This window comes from Ahaetulla prasina, chromosome 4 (assembly GCF_028640845.1).
Source record: "Ahaetulla prasina isolate Xishuangbanna chromosome 4, ASM2864084v1, whole genome shotgun sequence".
In the NCBI taxonomy this organism is placed as follows: Eukaryota; Metazoa; Chordata; class Lepidosauria; order Squamata; family Colubridae; genus Ahaetulla; species Ahaetulla prasina.
This window is the reverse complement of record NC_080542.1, coordinates 41,332,826-41,353,089: the sequence shown is the minus strand read 5'-3', so window position 1 is coordinate 41,353,089 and position 20,264 is coordinate 41,332,826. Positions and strand designations below refer to the sequence as shown.

At 42.0% G+C, this 20,264-nt stretch overlaps 1 protein-coding gene across 5 annotated transcripts in view; it reads right to left on the bottom strand.

The window, feature by feature from the left end:
• PRR29 (proline rich 29) overlaps positions 1–20,264 on the bottom strand; it is a 709,947-nt gene that overhangs the window by 108,300 nt on the left and 581,383 nt on the right. For all 5 annotated transcript variants that reach the window (XM_058180924.1, XM_058180923.1, XM_058180921.1 and 2 more), the window contains exon 2: positions 3,087–3,237. In XM_058180924.1, coding sequence (XP_058036907.1) covers positions 3,087–3,237 — 151 coding nt within the window. The remainder of the gene's footprint in view (positions 1–3,086; positions 3,238–20,264) is intronic.

Here is a 20,264-nt window from a genome sequence, read left to right as displayed (position 1 = left end):
TAAAGAGTCAAAAGCAATGGAGCTAAAGGAGGTAGTCTCCTTTAATAAACTGGAGCTAAACAGGAAGAGGAGGTGTGTTTAAACAAATTTAACTCAGTCTCAGGCCAATCAGATGAAGTTAACAACCCATTGCTTTGGACTCTCTTAGCAGCGTACAGGAGAAATTCTGGTTCCATTTGTGGTCATAAGTTGAAAATTTCCTATATATAAGACAAAATGTTACCAAACCCCAGCCATGGTAATAATTAGAAATAAGAACAAATTTCTCAAGTTTGTTTGTTTTCATATTCTACATTTTCTTACCATCAAGGTTATTCTTAGTTTATTTTCAAATCAGCTCATGACATAATAATAGCAATAAAATTATTTAATGAAATGCTGTGTCCTTTTTCAGAAATGCATGCACATTTATGTAACCTTTTCCATGGATGTTTTATTCAGAGAACTGCACTGAAATAACTAACTGCATTTCAATTTGGCTATCAGTTTAATGGGAGAAAGGGTCTAACATTTAAAACAGGATTCTACCAGTTCCCCGTTTTTTATTTATACCTTCCAATCAGCTGGAATATATTAAGGAACCAATTGGTCAAATGGGCCCTAAGTCTATCAGTATTAGTTGTGAAAGCAGTATGCTGTTAAATATGAAATGCTGGAGATACACAAGAAGCATTTGTCTCTGTTTCAGAATTTCCCATATATGTGTGATATTCATAGCTGGGAATAGAAAGAACAGATTTTACATGTCCTCACTTTAATTTTAATGGCATAAAAATGGGAGGCTGTCTGAGCAGTAGTAGCATCAGTCCGATCTTGTCTAATTTGGAAATTATGTGGGATCTGACCTGATTAACACTTAGACGAAAGATTATCAGGGAGTACCATGGCTATAGCAGAATTGGAAATATTTTGAAAGAAGACACTGGTGAATCATGTCAGTACTATTGCCAAAAAAAAAAAAAAGTTTATTGAGAGCAGGTTTGGAGAGAAGTAGAAGACTTGGATTTGGTGGCAGAAGCCCTTGATTTGGATCTGCTCTTGTGAGGGGGAGGAGCCACACTAGTAAGGTGTCCTTGGGAGGGCGAGGCAGAAGCCCGGGAAGGAGATGTGCTGCGATCCGCCATCTTGGAAATGAGGCCTAGTGGTTATCAGAGGCCTTGGAATATATGCCCAAATAATATATGGCCCTGATCTGAGAATCCTGGAATAAGGTCAAACAATAAGGGCCAGTTAGCACCAAGCTGACACCACAGCTGGATTCAAAGCATTCAAAGGCTGCATGGGGGGTTGCTTTGGGGGGGGGGTCCCCAAATGGCACGAAGCAGGCACCACTGCTCCTATAGCGCCCTTTTTACTGCAGCGTTGGCAGGGGGAGCTAGCCTCCGACACCACGGATCTTTTTCTCCAGCCCTGCAGGCGCGAAGCCGACACCACGGCTTCTCCTGCACTCCGCTGGGCTCCACTTACAGTTTGGTGAGGTCCAGCGATGTCCGTTCCTCAATCTGGCGATTCCACGAGGCTTGAGAGGCTTGGAGTGTGAAAAAATGGCCGCCGGCCTTGGGGCGGCTCAGCTGAGCGGCGCTGGGCTGCGCAAGCCTCTTTCCTTGCCACTCCGGCCCCAGCAATCAAGAAAAACAATTGGGCAGTTTAAAACTTTTTTAAAGAATTTTTCCTAATTTATTGAAGTCCTATGAGCTGATTAAAGAGTCAAAAGCAATGGAGCTAAAGGAGGTAGTCTCCTTTAATAAACTGGAGCTAAACAGGAAGAGGAGGTGTGTTTAAACAAATTTAACTCAGTCTCAGGCCAATCAGATGAAGTTAACAACCCATTGCTTTGGACTCTCTTAGCAGCGTACAGGAGAAATTCTGGTTCCATTTGTGGTCATAAGTTGAAAATTTCCTATATATAAGACAAAATGTTACCAAACCCCAGCCATGGTAATAATTAGAAATAAGAACAAATTTCTCAAGTTTGTTTGTTTTCATATTCTACATTTTCTTACCATCAAGGTTATTCTTAGTTTATTTTCAAATCAGCTCATGACATAATAATAGCAATAAAATTATTTAATGAAATGCTGTGTCCTTTTTCAGAAATGCATGCACATTTATGTAACCTTTTCCATGGATGTTTTATTCAGAGAACTGCACTGAAATAACTAACTGCATTTCAATTTGGCTATCAGTTTAATGGGAGAAAGGGTCTAACATTTAAAACAGGATTCTACCAGTTCCCCGTTTTTTATTTATACCTTCCAATCAGCTGGAATATATTAAGGAACCAATTGGTCAAATGGGCCCTAAGTCTATCAGTATTAGTTGTGAAAGCAGTATGCTGTTAAATATGAAATGCTGGAGATACACAAGAAGCATTTGTCTCTGTTTCAGAATTTCCCATATATGTGTGATATTCATAGCTGGGAATAGAAAGAACAGATTTTACATGTCCTCACTTTAATTTTAATGGCATAAAAATGGGAGGCTGTCTGAGCAGTAGTAGCATCAGTCCGATCTTGTCTAATTTGGAAATTATGTGGGATCTGACCTGATTAACACTTAGACGAAAGATTATCAGGGAGTACCATGGCTATAGCAGAATTGGAAATATTTTGAAAGAAGACACTGGTGAATCATGTCAGTACTATTGCCAAAAAAAAAAAAAAGTTTATTGAGAGCAGGTTTGGTGTAGTGGTTAAAAGGAAGGCTTGGTAGACTAGTCTTACATAGGCATGAAAACAGGTTGAATGACTTTGGGCCAGTCATTCTCTCTCAGCTCAACCCAACACATAGGGTTTTTGTTATGGAAAAAATAGGAGGAGGAAGTAATATTATGTATGTTCATCACTTGAGTTACTTATAAAGTAATACAGGTGGGATAAAAAAAGATCCTGCATAGAATTCATTAAATCATAAAGAGGCAAGTTTGATTTAAAACTTTATGTTTGCCAGAATCTGGGAAGTATGGGAACTGCAATTCCATTATGCTGGACTATGTTGATTCAACTTCTAGTTATTTTTAACACTAAAGATCAGCAAGTATGAATGAAAAATATGCCAACAGATAAACAGAATTGTTATTCTCTTACCTGTTTCTCCCCAAATTGGCAAGTACTCATCTTGCTGAATGTCCAGCATTATCTCCAGTCCATTGCCTGTCCCACCCTTGAACGTAGTCAACAGTGGATGCCCCTCTTCTCCTGAGTTAAACATGTAGCATTTCCCATATTTCGTAAACACCTAGGGAAGAAAGGGAGAAAAAGGACACTCAAAAATCATAGCTGATAAACATTCTTAGGGTTTGTGAACTTGATTTCAGAAAGTCTAAGTATATAATACTTTACTTGATGCTATTTAATAGAATTTAAAGGACATAATTCTGGGTGGCTTAAACTTAAAAAAGCAGAAATAATTAGAGAGAGGGGGGGGGGAGAGCGAACTGATAGTATACATTCAAAAGGCAAACTTTCTATAACAAGCAACAAGACTCAACTACCACCTTGCCCAAGGCCTGGGAGATCAGCCAAGTTTTCAGTGACTTTCTGAATAACACCAGGGTGGGAATCATACAGATTTCTGTGGGGATGCTGCTCTCTCATTGAACCATCTTTCAAAGCATAATTAACTGATTGAAACCTTTATATAAAATATTCCCTACAGTTCAAACATATGGACATACATTAACTACGAACACCAAGACTTATACCATTTGATTGCTTATTTTTAAATTATAGCTTTGCTAAACCAGCTCCTAATTTTAAAAAAGCCAAATTAATACATGAATAAATGATGAACTTTGAAACTGTAAGTAATGTAATTAATGCCATTACATGTGTAATCATTAAGCAGTATATAAAATGTAGATAATGTAATATTACAGAATGTTGTACCCGTGTAGTAGTGGCTAAAACAGCAAATAAATAAATTGTGAAATATTTTTACATCTGTCTCAAAATCCCAAATTAATCATCTAAAGATTCTAATAAAGACAGATTCACAAACATCTTGTTCTGCATTAGCATAGGGAATGGTGTTTCTTGTAGATACCAGCCTTATCTTGGAAGAAAAGTAAGAATGTACAATACTCAACTGCTTTATACACCTATGCACTAAGAGGTCTTTCAGCAAATTTATGCATTATAGTATCTATGTCTTTATATTTTACAAAAAAAATTAAGGACAGCCAAAGGATATGGAATATTGTAACATTAAAAATGTTACTATAAATATATGTAACTTAAATTCAATATTTAAGGGGAAAAAAACTACTAGTAACAAATAAAATGCAAAAAAACCCTAGTAAAACATTCTTTGTTTAGTTATATATGCATACCCTTTTATCTTCCCTCTTTTCCAATTACAGCCAATATTTGCAATCCTTATATGTAAAGCAGTGTGAGAAAATTTTATTATTTTTGCATAATATATTCTGCTTTTGAATAGCCCTAGAAAGGAGTGAGGAACTAGGCCTGGCATTTATACCTCACTTCTTTTTCCTTACTTCCTTTTAAGCCTGAAGGTAAAGAATAAAAAACTTTTCCATTTGAAAATTATGTATATTCTGAGGATTCCCAACACACAAAGAAGTAAAAAGTTCATAATTTAAATGAAAAACAATGTTGCAATAAATGCTATACGCAAGGAAAAAGAGGTCAACGAGAAGCAGCTTAATGAACTAGTCCACAACTATAATAAATTATATTATAAGTCATGACAGTCACAAGTCAAGGCACACATTTACAACTGTTTTTAGGTGAATCCATTATGTGCACTTTTTGCCAGAAACCATTTAAATCAAGGGTCTCCAACCTTGGTCCCTTTAAGACTTGTGGACTTCAACTCAACTCAGCCAGCAAAGCTGGCTGAGGAACTCTGGGAGTTGAAGTCCACAAGTCTTAAAGGGACCAAGGTTGGAGACCCTTGATTTAAAAAGGCTGAACACTGGAAAAAATGTAGTAAATTGTGGTCACATGACTATGGAATGTTGCAACCAGCCATAAAGGTGAGCCAGTTTCCAGCACTGAAATGTGGTCATGTGACCACAGGTAAAGGATATGTGTTTGTGCCACCATCAGAACACTGGAACTGGTTATAAATAGCTTTACTGGGGTCCATCATAATATCAAATGCTTGTCAAACAACTCATCGTTAAGTACAGACTATCCATTATAGAAATAGGAAATTATCAATAATATGGAATGGAAGTGGGATATATCTTACATGCTACTATTTTTTGAACATTGGCTCTGCTGCCAACTTTTGCTCAAAGACAGGAACAGCAAAACAAAAGGGTTTGTGAGAGGGAATTAATGCAGGCAATATTATTTATAAACTAATGCAGGCAATGTTATATATAAATGAGAGAGAAAAAGAGATAAATCAGAATATTTTCAGCCTTTGAGCATATCTGGAATCTGGAAAGAATTAGGGGCTGATAAAATGTTGATGTTAAAAACAAATGCTACTCACAAAATCCCTCAGAATGGATGTAGCTATAGGTAATTCTCAACTGGTTACTTAGGGACCATTTGAAGTTACAACAAACCCTGAAAAACCTACATACATCCTTGATTCAAAATTCTTATTTCAACCCGACCACTGTCATATGACTGCATTTTGGGCACTCAACAAGCAGTTTACATTTATGGCTATTTGTACCATCCATGTCATGTTGACCGCAATTTTTGCCAGAACCAGCAATTATTTTCAAATAAAGTGCACTTAAAGACCACTGCAAAAAAGTTCATAAAATCAGGTCTAGTCATGTGGTTTTCCCCCTTTATGACTGTCACAGCTTGCGACTTAAATTGTGGCTCAATTATGGTCCTAAATTGAGAACTACTGTTCTCACAAAGTTAAATTCATAAGATTACTCTGTATTACCTCTTTATGCCTCATCACTCTGCTCTCCCAATCAAAAGCTTTCAGCTAGACTGCTTTTAGTTTTAACCAGCTGTCTTTTACAAAGCATATCCTACTTGTGAATATCTTTAAGTTCATTTTGTTTAATGATATGGTCATTGTTGCATTCTATTGTGAAAAATACTGTAAGTGATCTCTTACGCATTGCTTAAATCTGCATCTTCCATTGAGATTTTTACAAGTTATATCATTTCTGGGCCCCATGATTGAGTTCAGTCAATTACACTGCGTCATTATTTTACACTATTTAAATACTTTATCTCAGAAGCAACTTTTTCCAATCTCATAACCTTTAGGTTGTGAATCTGTTGGACTTCACTTCCCATAATCCAAAGCCAGCTGTTTATCTGACCAGACTTTATGGAAAGGGAGGGCCAAGATACTTGGAGGGTATCAGATTTATTTATTTATTTATTATTCGAATTTTTATACCGCCCTTCTCCGAAGACTCAGGGTGGTGTATAGCACAGATAAAACATGGATACCAAAACACTTAAAATCCAATATTAGTTAAAAATTTAATTCAATATGCTGAGTTATTAAAATAAATATGTAAAAATTCTAAAAATTGCTAAAAACCCCACTAAAACCCTCAATAAAATCGTTAGGCCAGCCCTGCTTGATGAAAAAAGAAAGTTTTGAGCTCGCGCTTAAAGGTCTGAAGATCAGGGAGAAGACGTAGCCCCACAGGTAGTTCATTCCAGAGGGGCAGAGCCCCCACAGAGAACGCTCTTCCCCTGGGGCCGCCAGCCGACATTGTTTGGCCGACGGCACCCTAAGGAGGCCCTCTCTGTGAGAGCGCACCGGACGATGGGAAGCTGTAGGTGGCAGCAGGCGGTCCCGTAAATATCCTGGTCCCATGCCATGGAGCGCTTTAAAGGTGATGACCAAAACCTTGAATCGCACCCGGAAGACCACCAGTAGCCAATGCAGCCTGCGCAGGAGAGGTGTTACATGGGAGCTGCACGACGCTCCCACTATCCCCCGCGCAGCCGGGGGATTGGGGAAAACCTGATATAATAAAAATACTGAACTCCTTTTTGTAGATCTTTCAAGATTCAATATTATATACAAATGAAAACAAAACTGGTTAAAAACCAAGATGGGCCATTTGTTCCTAGTAAGATACGGAATTTTTTTTTTCTGATACCAATGCAAATAGTATGATAATGGGCATCATTTAGATGAAAGAAACACAGCTTCTCATGGGACGTTAAACATCTGGAAAGCAAAGAAGTCAACCAAAGCAACAGACATGCTAAGAGGGGCAGAGAAACTGTAGAAGCCCTCACCACTTTGACCAGAAGGGGCATTGGTCTTGCCTGATATGCACCTTCTCATTGGGTGGAGACAGCATCCAGGAATGAGTCGTCCTCATCTGTTCAGTTGAAGGATTGAATCTGTCAAAGTTGCTAAGCTCTGCCCCAGTTGTTAGGGCTTCCCCGCTTTTGATGAATATGAAGTGACAGACTCAACGTGTTGTCATTGCAATAGTCTCATTAAGTGAAAGCCAGACAATGGCAAGGGTGGGGCTGGATGCTCTCTTCACCCAATGAGAAGGTGCGTATCAGGCAAGACCAATGCCCCTTCTCCCTCTAGGTGGAGACAGCATCCAGGAATGGGACATACCAAAGCTGACTGTCCCTTGCATTACGGGCAGGCCCCAGTCTGGTCAGAAACCTCTCCAGCCATATGGACCCACTGAAGGACCCAGCGGCCAAATGCCGCCTCTGCTGAGGCGTACATATCTAACTTATAATGTTTGATAAATGGAGAAGGTGACGTCCAGGTTGCTGAAGATCTCTGCCAAGGAGGCCTGCATGGCCCATGCTGCCATTGTAGCCACATTTCGGGTTGAATGTGCTATCACCCTTAGCTGTCTCGGTAGAGATTGCAGCTCATATGCCTTGGCAATGGTCAGGTGAAGCCACCGGCCAATGGTAGAAGGTGTGACCTTGGAACCTAAGGAAGCAGGCTGAAAAGAAATAAACAAAGATTCTGTCCACCTCAAGTTAGCAGTGTGTTTAAGGTAGATGTGGAGGGCCCTCCTCACATCCAAGGTGTGCAGGGTTGGACAGAAGTTGGGTAAGATCAACTCCTGCGCCCTATGAAACACAGTATTGACCTTGGGTAAGAAGGAAGGGTCCAGTCTCAGAACAATACGATCTGCATGAAACACATGCAGATCACTCCTCACTGACAGAGTAGCTAGCTCAGAAATCCACCTGGCTGATGGAATCACCACCAAAAAGGCCACCTTGCAGGATTATAGGCAGAGGCTGGCAGATCGTAATGGTTCATAAGGGGCCCCAGTGAGGGATTTCAACACCTTAGACAGGTCCCAGGTAGGGTACTTGTGTTTGACAGAGGGGCATAGATTAGCCTTTCCCTAAGGAAACGCCGAATGATGGGATGTTGAGAAAGTGAGTCCAGAGACCAGCAAGTTAGGACAGAGGACAGGGCCGAGACTTGTCTCTATATGGTGTTGGGCAATAGCCCAGCATCTAGTCTATCCTGCAGAAAGTTCAAGATCTGGGCTACTGATATTGTAAGTGGTGACACCCCTGACTTGCTGCACCAGGCACAAAAAGTCCTCCAAGTCATGGAGTAGTTATGCTAGGTGGAAAGTCGTTGGGAGGCCTGGATAATTTTGATGACCATGGAGGAGAAATTGTCCCCTCTCAGAGCATGTCACTCAAGTGCCAGGCAGTCAGTTGGAACCACTGTGAGTCTGAGTGGACCAATGCTTCCTGATTGAGTGACACCACACCCTGAGGCCCCAGGGTGGGGCCACCAAGAGAGTCATGAGAGTCATGAGAGTCATGAGGTCTGCGAACCAAGACCTCCTGGGCCAATGAACTTCTTCCCTCTCCTCTAGGACCTTCCGAATGACTGGGCAGGAGGGGAAGAAGAGAAAAAGCATAAAGAAGGCCTGGAGGCCACGGGGCACAGATGGCATCAACCGCCTCCACCCCTTGAGTTGGGAACCGAGAATAAAATCTCAGGAGCTGTGAATCCTCTGGGGTGGCAAACAAGTCTACCTCCGGGGTGCTGAAACAGACCATCAGTTCCTGAAAGAAGGACAGATGCAGGCACCACTCAGCGTTGTCGATGACTGTCCGGCTAAGCCAGTCCACCTGCACATTGGACACCCCAGAGATATGCTCCACCATCAAGAAGTGCAGATGCCACGCTTCCCACAGGCCCAGCCTCTTGGCATTCAACATCAGGGATTTGGACCTGGTGCCCCCCTGTCGGTTTATGTGGGCCTTCATGGCCACATTGTTGGTTAACACCAAAATGTGCTTGCCCAAAACCAACTGATGAAATTGAAGAAGGGCCAGGTGTACAGCTTGTAGCTCTAGCCAATTGATGCTCCACTTGAGATCTAGGTGGCCCCACCTGCTCTGAGCTATGTGTGACTGACAATGCGCCCCCTCCCCCCAGCCAAAAGGACTGGTGTCTGTTGTCACTACAAGGTGCTGGGACTTGTGGAAGAGGCAGCCCTTGGCAATGGCCGCTGACTGCCACCAGTTGAGAGACTGGAGGACCTCACTAGAGACCTGAATCTTGGCAGTTGAGCTGCTTCTGCCCACCCTCTGGAAAGGTAAAAGAAACCACTGAAGATCCTTGGCATGTAAGTGTGTCCAAGGTGTGATGGAAATGCTGGACACCATTTTGCCCAGGAACTGGAAGAGCAGTACCAAAGGTCCCTTGAGCTCTCTCTGAATTCTACCTGCTAAGTCTCTGATACTGTCCTGTTGCTCCTGGGACAAATACACCCTTCCTTCAATGGAATCTATAATTGCTCCCAGATGGAGGAGACGGGTAGATGGAGTCAAATAGCTCTTCTCCATATTAATGGAGAAGCCATGTGGGTAAGAACCTTGATTGTTACCTGGAGATTCTCTTTAGACTGAGATATTGAGGAAGACTGGATTAAAATGTCACTCAGGTAACACTGAATACGTATCAGCTTGGCCCCTGAGATGAGCTGCCAAGGCGGCTAGCATCTTGGTAAACACCTGAGAGGCTGATGACAGTCCAAAGGGCAAAGCTCTATATTGGTAGTGATTACCTGAGTAGTAAAATCTAAGATAATGCTGATGTAAGGGCAGAATTGGGATATGCCAATAGGTTTCTGTTAAGTCAATTGAGGTGAGGAAGTCACCCGGCCACAAGCTGGCAAGGATTGAAAGAAGAGACTGCATTTTAAACTGTCGATATATAAGATAGCGGTTAAGTCTTTTGAGGTCTAGAATAGGTCTCCACCCACCCAAATAAGGTTGAGTAGAACCCCTACCCTAGTTGTTCCTTCAGCACCAACTGTATCGCTCTAATGTCGAGCAGATGTTTAATGGCCGCATCCATAATGGCTCTTTTAGAAGGGTCTTTTGACACAGGGCAGTGAAAAAAAAACCTCGGAGGTGGGCAGGTGGAGAGGAATTCTAATGAGACCAGATCTCACAGTCTCCCTTACCCAAGAGTCCGATGTAATCTCCTCTCATTGTGCGGCAAAAATGGTCAAAGGGCTACTGAGGGGAAGGATGGACATGCAATTACTTGTGGCGCTGGAGTGAGAACTTCCTCCCTCTCGAAAGGGCCATTTGGCTGGGACTCTGCTTGTCCTGTCCTGTTGGGTTCTCTGTTTTGGCCAAAAAAGCCCTGCGAGCGGGCAGGCCTGGCACCTAAATAAGAACCCCTAAATGGCTGGCGCCTGTAGAATGGGGAAAATTTATAGTCGCCTCTGCGCTGGAAGAAGGCAAGACTCTGCACTTGCCTTGCATTTCAATTAACAAGGGTTCCAGTGCCTCCCCAAATAACTTGTCCCCTGTAAAGGAGGCAGAGGCCAGTCACCATTTGTGATGAGCATCAGCTTGCCACTGCCTAAGCCAGAGAAGACATCTGGCTGCTAAAGAGGAAGCCATGACTTTCGCTGCAAACTGGGCAGAATTCAGCGTCGCATTGGCAGAAAATTGAACTGCGGCCACAATCTTATTGATATCCTGCTGCATTCGGATATCTGAAGCCGGGACCCTTTCCTATAGTTTGCGGAGCCAAAGAAGTGTGTCTCTATTAAAAAATGATGCAGTGGTGGCTCAGTGGATTGCCCAGACATTTCCTTGGTGGGCCCTCTGCAGGGACTGATCTGAGCACTTATCCTCCGGTCGCACACCATCTTCCGGCTCCCCAGGAATATTGGATGATGACAGCAAGACCGCCATCGGTGTGTCCACTGAAGGTGTCTGGCACACCTTAGCCATGTCCGGTTCAACATTGAAATATCTCTTGTCAGAGGAAAAGGGAATTGGAGCTGACCTGGGAGCCGTCAGGGAATGGAACAGTGTCAAACGCCCTACCCAGCTCTGAAAAAAGTGGGTCAGCTGGATCCTGGGTAGCGGATACTTCAGGTCCCACTGATCGTGACCCAAGATGAGCCACCTTGGTTGCTCTGAAAAATACCGGGTGGGAATAGCCCGGTAAAGGCGGGCTGCTCTGGGATGAAAACTTCGTCATCCGACAGGTCCAACTCCCTCTGTTCTACTTCCTCAGAAAGCGATGGTTGGCTCTCGTGAGAAGGAGTAAGAGAACCGGGCTCCCTAAATGAAGGGAACTCCTTCTGACCAAGATCAATGTAATCGTTGGAATATCCAGAGGTCTCAGAATATGCCCGACTGGGTGGTGGAAAGTCTCAGGAATGCCTCTTATAATGGCCTGTATATTGCCCGGCAAAGGAAAGTCTGTGCTAGACCCTGAGCGCACCTCTGCAGTTGAAGAATGTAAGGCGGCTGAAGCAGTTGTAATGGGAACCTGAATGATGGTTTCTAATTCCCTTGTTGAGGAGCCCTATAGCTCTGCATTTGAAACAGTTAAAGGGAAATTCTGCAGAAAAAGCTAATCTGGAGCTCCCTCTGGAGACAATTCTCTGCACTGCAGCCTGTCAATACCATTGGTTTTAGGCAGCTTGTCTGAGGTAAAGGCTTTTTCTTTGCTGGATTTATTACAAATCTTCTGCAGAGCCTGATCCCTACGCCTCTTATCCCTTTGGGATGCTTTGGAGGACTCGCTATGCCTGATTATTTTCTTGTGAGCCCTGGAATACTAATCTCTGGCTCGGTCAACTGAGGATTCAGGTTGGGCAGTCTCACTGGAGCTGTCAACAGTCGCAGCCTCTGCCATTTTGTCTGTCACAGCTTTCCTGCCGTTTTTAGACTTGAACAAGACTTGGGCATTTGGGTGGCTAATGTTGCAAGCTTCTCAGTTGTGCAAGCCCATAAATAGACTTTAGCACCCTGGCACTTCAATTTCAGCTGCCAGTCAAGAATCAGGCAGAAAGCCCTCCAAGCTCCACTCCACCTCTCAGCTGATTACTGGAACCACGCTCCTGTCAGTAGCGGCGCCCCGGCAGTGGTGGTGAGGCCAGGTGCATGACGCAGAAGGCAGGGCAAATGGCGATCAATTATAAAAGGAACTTCCAAGCGCCGTTGCCTAGCATGCAGGGGAAGCGCAGGGTGAAGCCAAACTGTAACAACATCGCCAAAAAGGCATTAAGAGTTGTAAATCTAATCTTGCGTAGCTTCTTCTCCAGTAAGATTACACTACTAACCAGAGCATACAAAACATTTGCTAGACCAATTCTTGAATACAGCACATCTGTCTGGAACCCACACTGCATATTGCACATTAATACAATTGAGCGTGTCCAGAAATATTTCACAAGAAGAGTCCTCCACTCCTCTGCTTGCAACAAAATATCTTATGCCACCAGACTTAAAATTCTGAGTTTAGAAAATTTAGAACTATGTCGCCTTCGGTATGACCTGAGCATAGCTCATAAAATCATCTGCTACAATGTCCTTCCTGTCAATGACTACTTCAGCTTCAACCACCACAATAGATTCAAACTTAAAGTGAATCACCCCAATCTTGATTGCAGAAAATATGACTTCAGCAACAGAGTTGGTAATGCCTGGCATGCACTACCAGACTCTGTGGTCTCATCCCAAAATTCCCAAAACTTTAACCTAAGACTGTCTACTGTTGACCTCACCCCATTCCTAAGAGGTCTGTAAGGGCGTGCATAAGAGCCCTAGCATGCCTACCATCCCTGTCCTAATGTTCCCTTTAATTGTATTCATTTCATGTATTCAATTCATGCTTATATATATTATTTAATATGTACTCAAATAAATAAATAAATAAATAAATAAATACATACATACATACATACATACATACATACATACATACATACATATATACATAGGCTTGCTTGGCGGGACTGCGAAGCTCCACTATTAAAGTCCTTGAAGTGTTGGGTGGCGCAGCTGCTGTCACTGTGTTTTTAAAATGGCTGCCCGACTCGCCCAAAATGGGAGCATAAGACTCCACTAATTGCACTTCCTCTCTGTCAATTTTGCAGCACAAGGCTCCTGTATAGCCAACGTTCTTTGAATGTGAAGCGTTAGACTCCACAGGAACGCCTGCAGTTCAACAGAAGGCACACCGCAATGCATGACAGGTAGCTCTCTCTCTAGCAAGAAGGCCCTTCCAACATCTGGGGCCAAAGCCCATGCCGCTGGGAAATACACAGCTCCTCTACCCAAAGAGAGGAAGCTGTCAAAGTCACTATTTGGAATGGAAATGAATACTCATCCACAAGCAATCTCATCAAAAACCAAGAAGCATCCAGGAATCAGTAGGATTGCAAGAAAAACTCTCGACACGTCTGTCCAGGCTGAAGGACTGAGTCAAAAGTGGGGAAGCCCTAGCAACAGGGGCAGAGCTTAGCAATTTTGAGACTCAGTCCTTCAACTGAACAGACGAGGACAACCTGTCTCCACCTAGAAGGAGAATCTCCTATCACATGCTTAGAAGCAATGGCATGGGGTTGGGGTTAAAAATGCTTGTGACACTATAATTGAGTTTCGATTTTAAGTACCACTGTTTTTTAGTTTGGCTTTCAACTTGTTAACATTTCTTAGGAGAATCACCAACAATATTCATGTTACTGGCTGTTGTTTTAAAATGAATTTTTAATATTTCCACATTAGACAAATGTTTAAATTTCTCCATTAAAATCTGCCACAGTGTTAAAAACATCAATACCATTTTCTTTAAATGTATTTTGTGGATTGGAACTTTTAATGCAGTTGAAGTGGGCAAAATCTAATTTCTGTACTCCTATTAATGTGACCAACTTAAGCAAATATTGCCTAGCCACCAACATTGACCAGCAATGTTTTGATTTCTCTTAGAAATGGATGCATTTGTCCATTATTTCTTAGTATCTATTCAAACTACAGAACCATTTCTATATCAACTCTTTTGAGAACTCTTATAAAGCTATCACAGGGGCTCCAGCTACAAAAACAGAATATTTTCTGACTATGCATGAATGTTGGTCATGCTAGTTAAGGCTACAGTATTGGTCATACTGCTTAAGGCTAGTACTACATGCTAGTATTTTGGTCATACTAGTTAAGATTAGTTATGCTCCTTATACAGAGCATATGCAACTCTTCATGCATATTTTTAAATCTTATTGAAGCTACACTCTGCAGAAAGAAACTGATAATAATGGATCCACAAGTCTTATAATATTAAAACCCTCATTCCAAGAAGCTGAATCTGGATTAAAATCAGAAAATACTATTAACAAATGGAATTCACTACCATAAGAGAACTCAAAGTAAGAATAGTCAGACAGTATACAAGCTTATCAATGGAGTTCCAAGCATAACAGATGAAATAAGGTTTTAAGTAGAGAAGAAATATGCCTCTACTCTATACTCAATATAAGCAAATGAAGTTTGACCTTGATACCCTGTTTGAAAGCAACCCAAGGCTTCTGTCTGACTCTTGCTTGATATTGGAAATAGAAACAAGAGACATGTTTTGTATGACAAACATGCAAGAAAAATTAGGACTAAGGTCATATTTTCTTCTATGGGAGTATGAACAGATTCCAGGGATTCCAGAATACAGGAACCAGGACCACTACTCAGGTGATCCTGAGGACCTCCAAGTGCTTCAATGACCCTCTAAAAGAATGGAGATGACCAGCTGTCTGCAAGGAATATAAATGCTTCCATTCCCCACCATCCAGTTAGAGGTGAAAGAAGCTTCTTGGATAAGAAGCGAAACATCTTCAAAAACAAGAAGTAAGCCTCCTGAAAAAGCATCTTTCGGACAACCATGACCTGGATGACTGAGAATCTGTCAGTTTGTTGCAAAATCACTTCCAGATACACAAATAACTGATTCAGCAGGATTCATTAACTTCTTTATATACCTAATAACACATGAGTAAATGTACAATACCAATAGCAGATTCTTCCAACGTGGTAGCAGTTACAAGCAAAACACAAGCAGAGTAGAGCAGACTAGTTTCAGTTCTCAGCACACAGACTAGACCAGACTTGTTTGTTAAGCCATGCCCAGGCTCCGAACTGGTTTCAGCTCCCATTGGCTGACTTAGTTGCTATGTCTATTCATTGGCTGATCTTGTTACCATGTTTTCCCAGTCTTGAATATTCTGACAGAATCTTTACAGGCTGTCATACTTTCTTATATGGTTAGTCCTTGACATACAATTATTCATTTAGTGATTGTTCAAAGTTACATCAGCACTAAAAAAAAGGGACTTATGACTATTTTTCATATTTACGACTATTGCAGCATCAACCATAGTCAGGTGATCAAAATTCAGACGCTGGACAATGGACTCATATTTATGACTGTTGCAGTGTCCCAGGCTGATGTCAAAATGTTTTATGGCCTTCTGACAAGCAAAGTCAATGTGGAAGCCAGAGTCTTAATAACTATATTACTAATTTAACAACTCCAGTGTTTCATTTAATAACTGTGGCCAGAAGGGTCGTAAAATGGAGAAAACTAATTTAGAAAATGTTTCACTTAGGAACAGAAATTTTGGGCTGAATTGTGATAGTAAGTTGAAGACTACCTGTACTCTATTGTTCACATCCATATTAGTATCACATAATTGAGATACAGGTGATTAGGCAGAATTTCCTACACTGGAAGAGAATGTAACTATTATTGTACAGTGGAGGGCTTGAGCTCCCTCTGCTCTTCATTTCCCTATTATTCTTCATTCCAGGCAATTAGAACTTTGGGGAAACAGCCAAGATGACAACAGTTTCTTTAATTTATACCTCAACTACAGTGAGTCATAGTTATTCAAAGCCTGACCACTACCACTTTATTTCTGTATTGCCTGAATATTAGCTATTACTTTTGAAATACCCTATCAAGCAACACTAAATTGTTCTGATTGTTGGGCAGATGATTTAACATACCTCTAAAGACTGCCTAAAGCAATCATCGGTGAAACACAGCCTCCTGCTCATTTGTGGTTATGGTTATGGCAAACAACAGTCTAAATCAAAATAAGGAATCTTTGTTTTCCAGATACTGCTATTTATGGCATCTCAACTGAGATGAAGAGGGCTGCTAAACCACTTTTATGACTCTGTCTTGTGCTTGTTTTCATTTTCTGCTCAAATGGAGAAACAGAGAACTTCAATTTTGCCTTAAAATCTCAGACCCTCCCCCATGTCCTTCTCACCTAAATTCAGTTATGTACCTGGTAACTTATGTTTCTCCTCTAGGGAGGGAAGTACAGTCTGCATGCTTTTTTTAACAAGTCCCAATCCCAAAAAAAGCCTTAGCATTAAAATAGGCTTTGACATCGGTATAAAATTAATCTTTCCCCATCACTATCCTCATTCTTTTTATGCCCCTCCTTTCTTTTAGATTTTTATATTATTTAAAATTCCTCCGTGGCTGTACACCTTTAGCAGTGGTGAAATTCAAAATTTTTCCCTACCAGTTCTATGGGCGTTACTTGGTAGGAGTCATGTGACTGGGTGGGCATGGCCAAATCAAAATCACTCACGTCAAGGGGCACCTCACCCGGCCCCTCCCCTCCCAGCCACTCCTTGTCACGAATGGCAGGAAAATAGGGAGGAGAATTTTCTTGCCTACCATCCTGCCCTCAGTCTGTGCTGAGCTTCAGGAATGGATAACAGCCAGGAAAATCCTCTTCCCCATTTTCCTGCCTTTCACGAAAACAGCTCCATTCCAAGCCTTCAGCGTTGCAATCCTGGGATAAGCTGAAGGCTCGGAATGCCTCTGCTTCAGTGCAGAATGACTTTTACCCATCTCTTTTGGGGCGCAGCGCTTCTGCCTGTTGAGCACTTCCTGAAGCTGGCAGCTCTGCAGCCAGCCACTTTGCTTTTTCCCTCTTTTTTCTCGTGGGAGGCTTCTGTGGAGACACCAGCAGAAGGTGGAGGCAGAGGCATCGGTGAGGCAGAGATGATCCCAATGCCCCACTGTCTCTTGGCTTGTCTGCAGCTGCACTGAACAAGCACCAGCACGGGGCATCTGGATTGCCTGCCTCCCCCATGCCGGTGCTGGTGCTGGTGCGCAAACCTCCCGCAAACCCCCCAAAAAGAGGGAAAAAGCAAAGCATCTGGCTGTAGAGCTGCCAGTTTTGGGGAAGTGGCCCAACAAGCAGAAGCGCTGCGCCCACAAAGAGAAGGGCAAAAGTGGCATTTGCACTGCCCCAAGGTGCCAGCAGGCTGTAGAGGTGAAGGCAAACTCCGGGGCAGCAGTGGTGCTCCAGGAGGGAGGGCGGATGTCCCGGGGCTGCACATGTGCATCCCCAGGAGATCCCCCGCCCTCCTGGAGCAGTACCACCCCTCTCGGCCCCAGCACAGTGGCTGCGTCTCCCCCAAGGACTGGCTGCCCACCCACTGGCCAGTCCAGCCCAGAAGAGGTGCATCTCCCATTACGGGCTGGATGTGGAACTGGACCTCGGAAGGCAAGTAGACATAGGGGACCTCCGGGAAGGCCATGTGGAAGGCAGGCAATCATGGCAGGGCTGCAGGGAAGGGAGTAGGCTGCTAGCTCCTTTCCCCGCAGCCGGGTGGCCCTGACATGCTTGCTTGCCTGCCTCCCACACGGCCTTCTCGGCAGTCCCCATGGCCAGCTTGCGAAGGCAGGCAAGCTTTTGGGTGAGCGGCTGGGTAGGGGAAAGGTCAACCGGGGTGATTTTTACTGGTTCGGCGAATCATTTAAAATTGCTGCTATTGGTATGCAATCTGGTCCAATCTAATTGAATTCCACCCCTGCCCTTTAGCAACAGGGGACAAATCACTCAAATGCTCAAATACAAGCTATATTACCTTAGCTTTCTCTGTAAATGACAAGCTTTCTATATGCAGGGGTTTTATTCCCCACTGGTAGTACAACACTGAAAACAGACAACGCAATAGACCAAAACTTGAGAGGATAACTGTGCCTCAATTTGGTCAGGCAAAGTTTCTTTTTTTTTTTCCTTTTTCCACCAACGAAACAAGTAAAATAGTCTGATAAATATTCTACTTCTCAGTCAGCAGGCTCAGAGACAGAAAATCTCCAAAATTTCATAGTGAGTATACTATGAAAAATGAACTTGGCAGAAACTAGGCCTCCAGGCTGTTAAGGGATAACAGAAAGCTCTGTTATCCCTTATGAAAGAGAGTGTGTTTACAGCCACTTGTCTGGAGTGGTAGGCTAATGTATTTTTGAGACCTCAAATGTTTTTAGCTTTCAGGCACAACAATATTAATAGCAATCTATGGCTCTACAGACCCTTTCTGAAGTTGAAGACTCCTCACTTAAATACTGTCTTATGTGAAGTTAATAGCAAGCTCCTTCCAATAAAATGAAAAACTTTAATGCAACTTTCCTAGAATTCCTTGACACATCTCCTTAGAATGATTTAGTCAGCAACACCTCGGATCTTGTTGTAAATATATCTACAGTACAAATTTACTATTTTGCACATGTCATCTACAGAGGTCATGCAATCACTGATATACAACACTGACAAAACACATTATATATACAAACACAAATGTAGATTTAACTGAAACATCAGCAAATCACACACACACACATACAATGTGAACAATACAGTGAAACCTGACATTTATATCTTAAGTAACACTGGGCTTTGAAGTCAACCTATTTTAGATAATGATAAGCCAAACATGGTGCACTGTGTGGAAAATGAGAACTTTTCTTTCTAGGAAAAAAATGTAAGCATTTTCAAAACATAGAAACTCTTTTTAGCTTCGTACCAGCTTTTTAAAAGCTTTTTTTAGATGATTATAACAAAGCTAGCAAGTACACCAGACTTTGGTGGACAATGGGGGAAAGAAAAGGAGCTGCATTAGATATCACAACAAGTCTCATAACAAGCAAAATGTGACAAAACAATCCGAAGACAGATTCCTAAACACTTGAATCCAGCAGACTAAACTTGTTGATTTAATTTACTATAAGCTAAACAAAATAATTATCTTGCTGATGTTTGGACACATACAGGGCATATGTTAAAGTGCCCATTTTAATCCTCAAGCGAGAACTGAAAACTAAGACATATTAGAATAATAAAACACACGGAAATTATTCTGAGATTTGTTGAAAAAATAATCTAAATACAGATTATAGTACGAATATAATTTTATGGCATCTTCATGTTAAAAGAGTACCTTTGGGCTTATGAAGAGTGATTTATCAATCAGTAGTGATTATTCCTCAGGCTTGTTCTCACCGAAGATTAGTTATAATGTAAAGGACCAAGAGGAGAAAACAGGATGGTTTATAACTCTCACCACTAGGTCCTAATACTAAAACCAACCCTCAACTAAGTGTTTCTTTCACCTAAAAATGATCATATATTCCCTATTTAAAAGATGTGGAAGGAGTTCCTTTATCCATGTCATTATAGCACCAAAACTGGGGTAGATAAAACACTGTAATAGGGGTAATTATACTATGAGAGAAGGAGAGTGACTGGAATCTTTGATACGTTAGTTCTTGTTATTTCATTAAAGCATTCATGCTATGAGCCCTTGGGATATAATTTTCATATTAAGCCAGAAGGTAGGCTGTAAATAAACCTGTTCAGTCTTCAAAACAGCAGTTAGTCTGCCTCAAATCACACTCTGAAAGAATAACAGTCAATTTTTACTTTTCTTTGGTCAGTTAACGTAAATGCTGTGTTACTTGTCTGGCTGACATTTTTGCAGGCTGTCATTTCATATAGAGAAGGGAATTAGGTCCCTCCCATGAGAAGACCTGAACAGGAGGTAGAGCCTGTAACCTACTTGCTAATTGGGGGACTCAGGATTGGGCTCTGCTGCTTTGCTATACTGATTATACACAAACAAAACGACCTTCAACAATATTCTTGTTTTCAGCCATTATAAAATGTCAGAGACCAGGTTGATAGACATTTGCTTAAGGATTTCTTACGATGTCTTCAACTC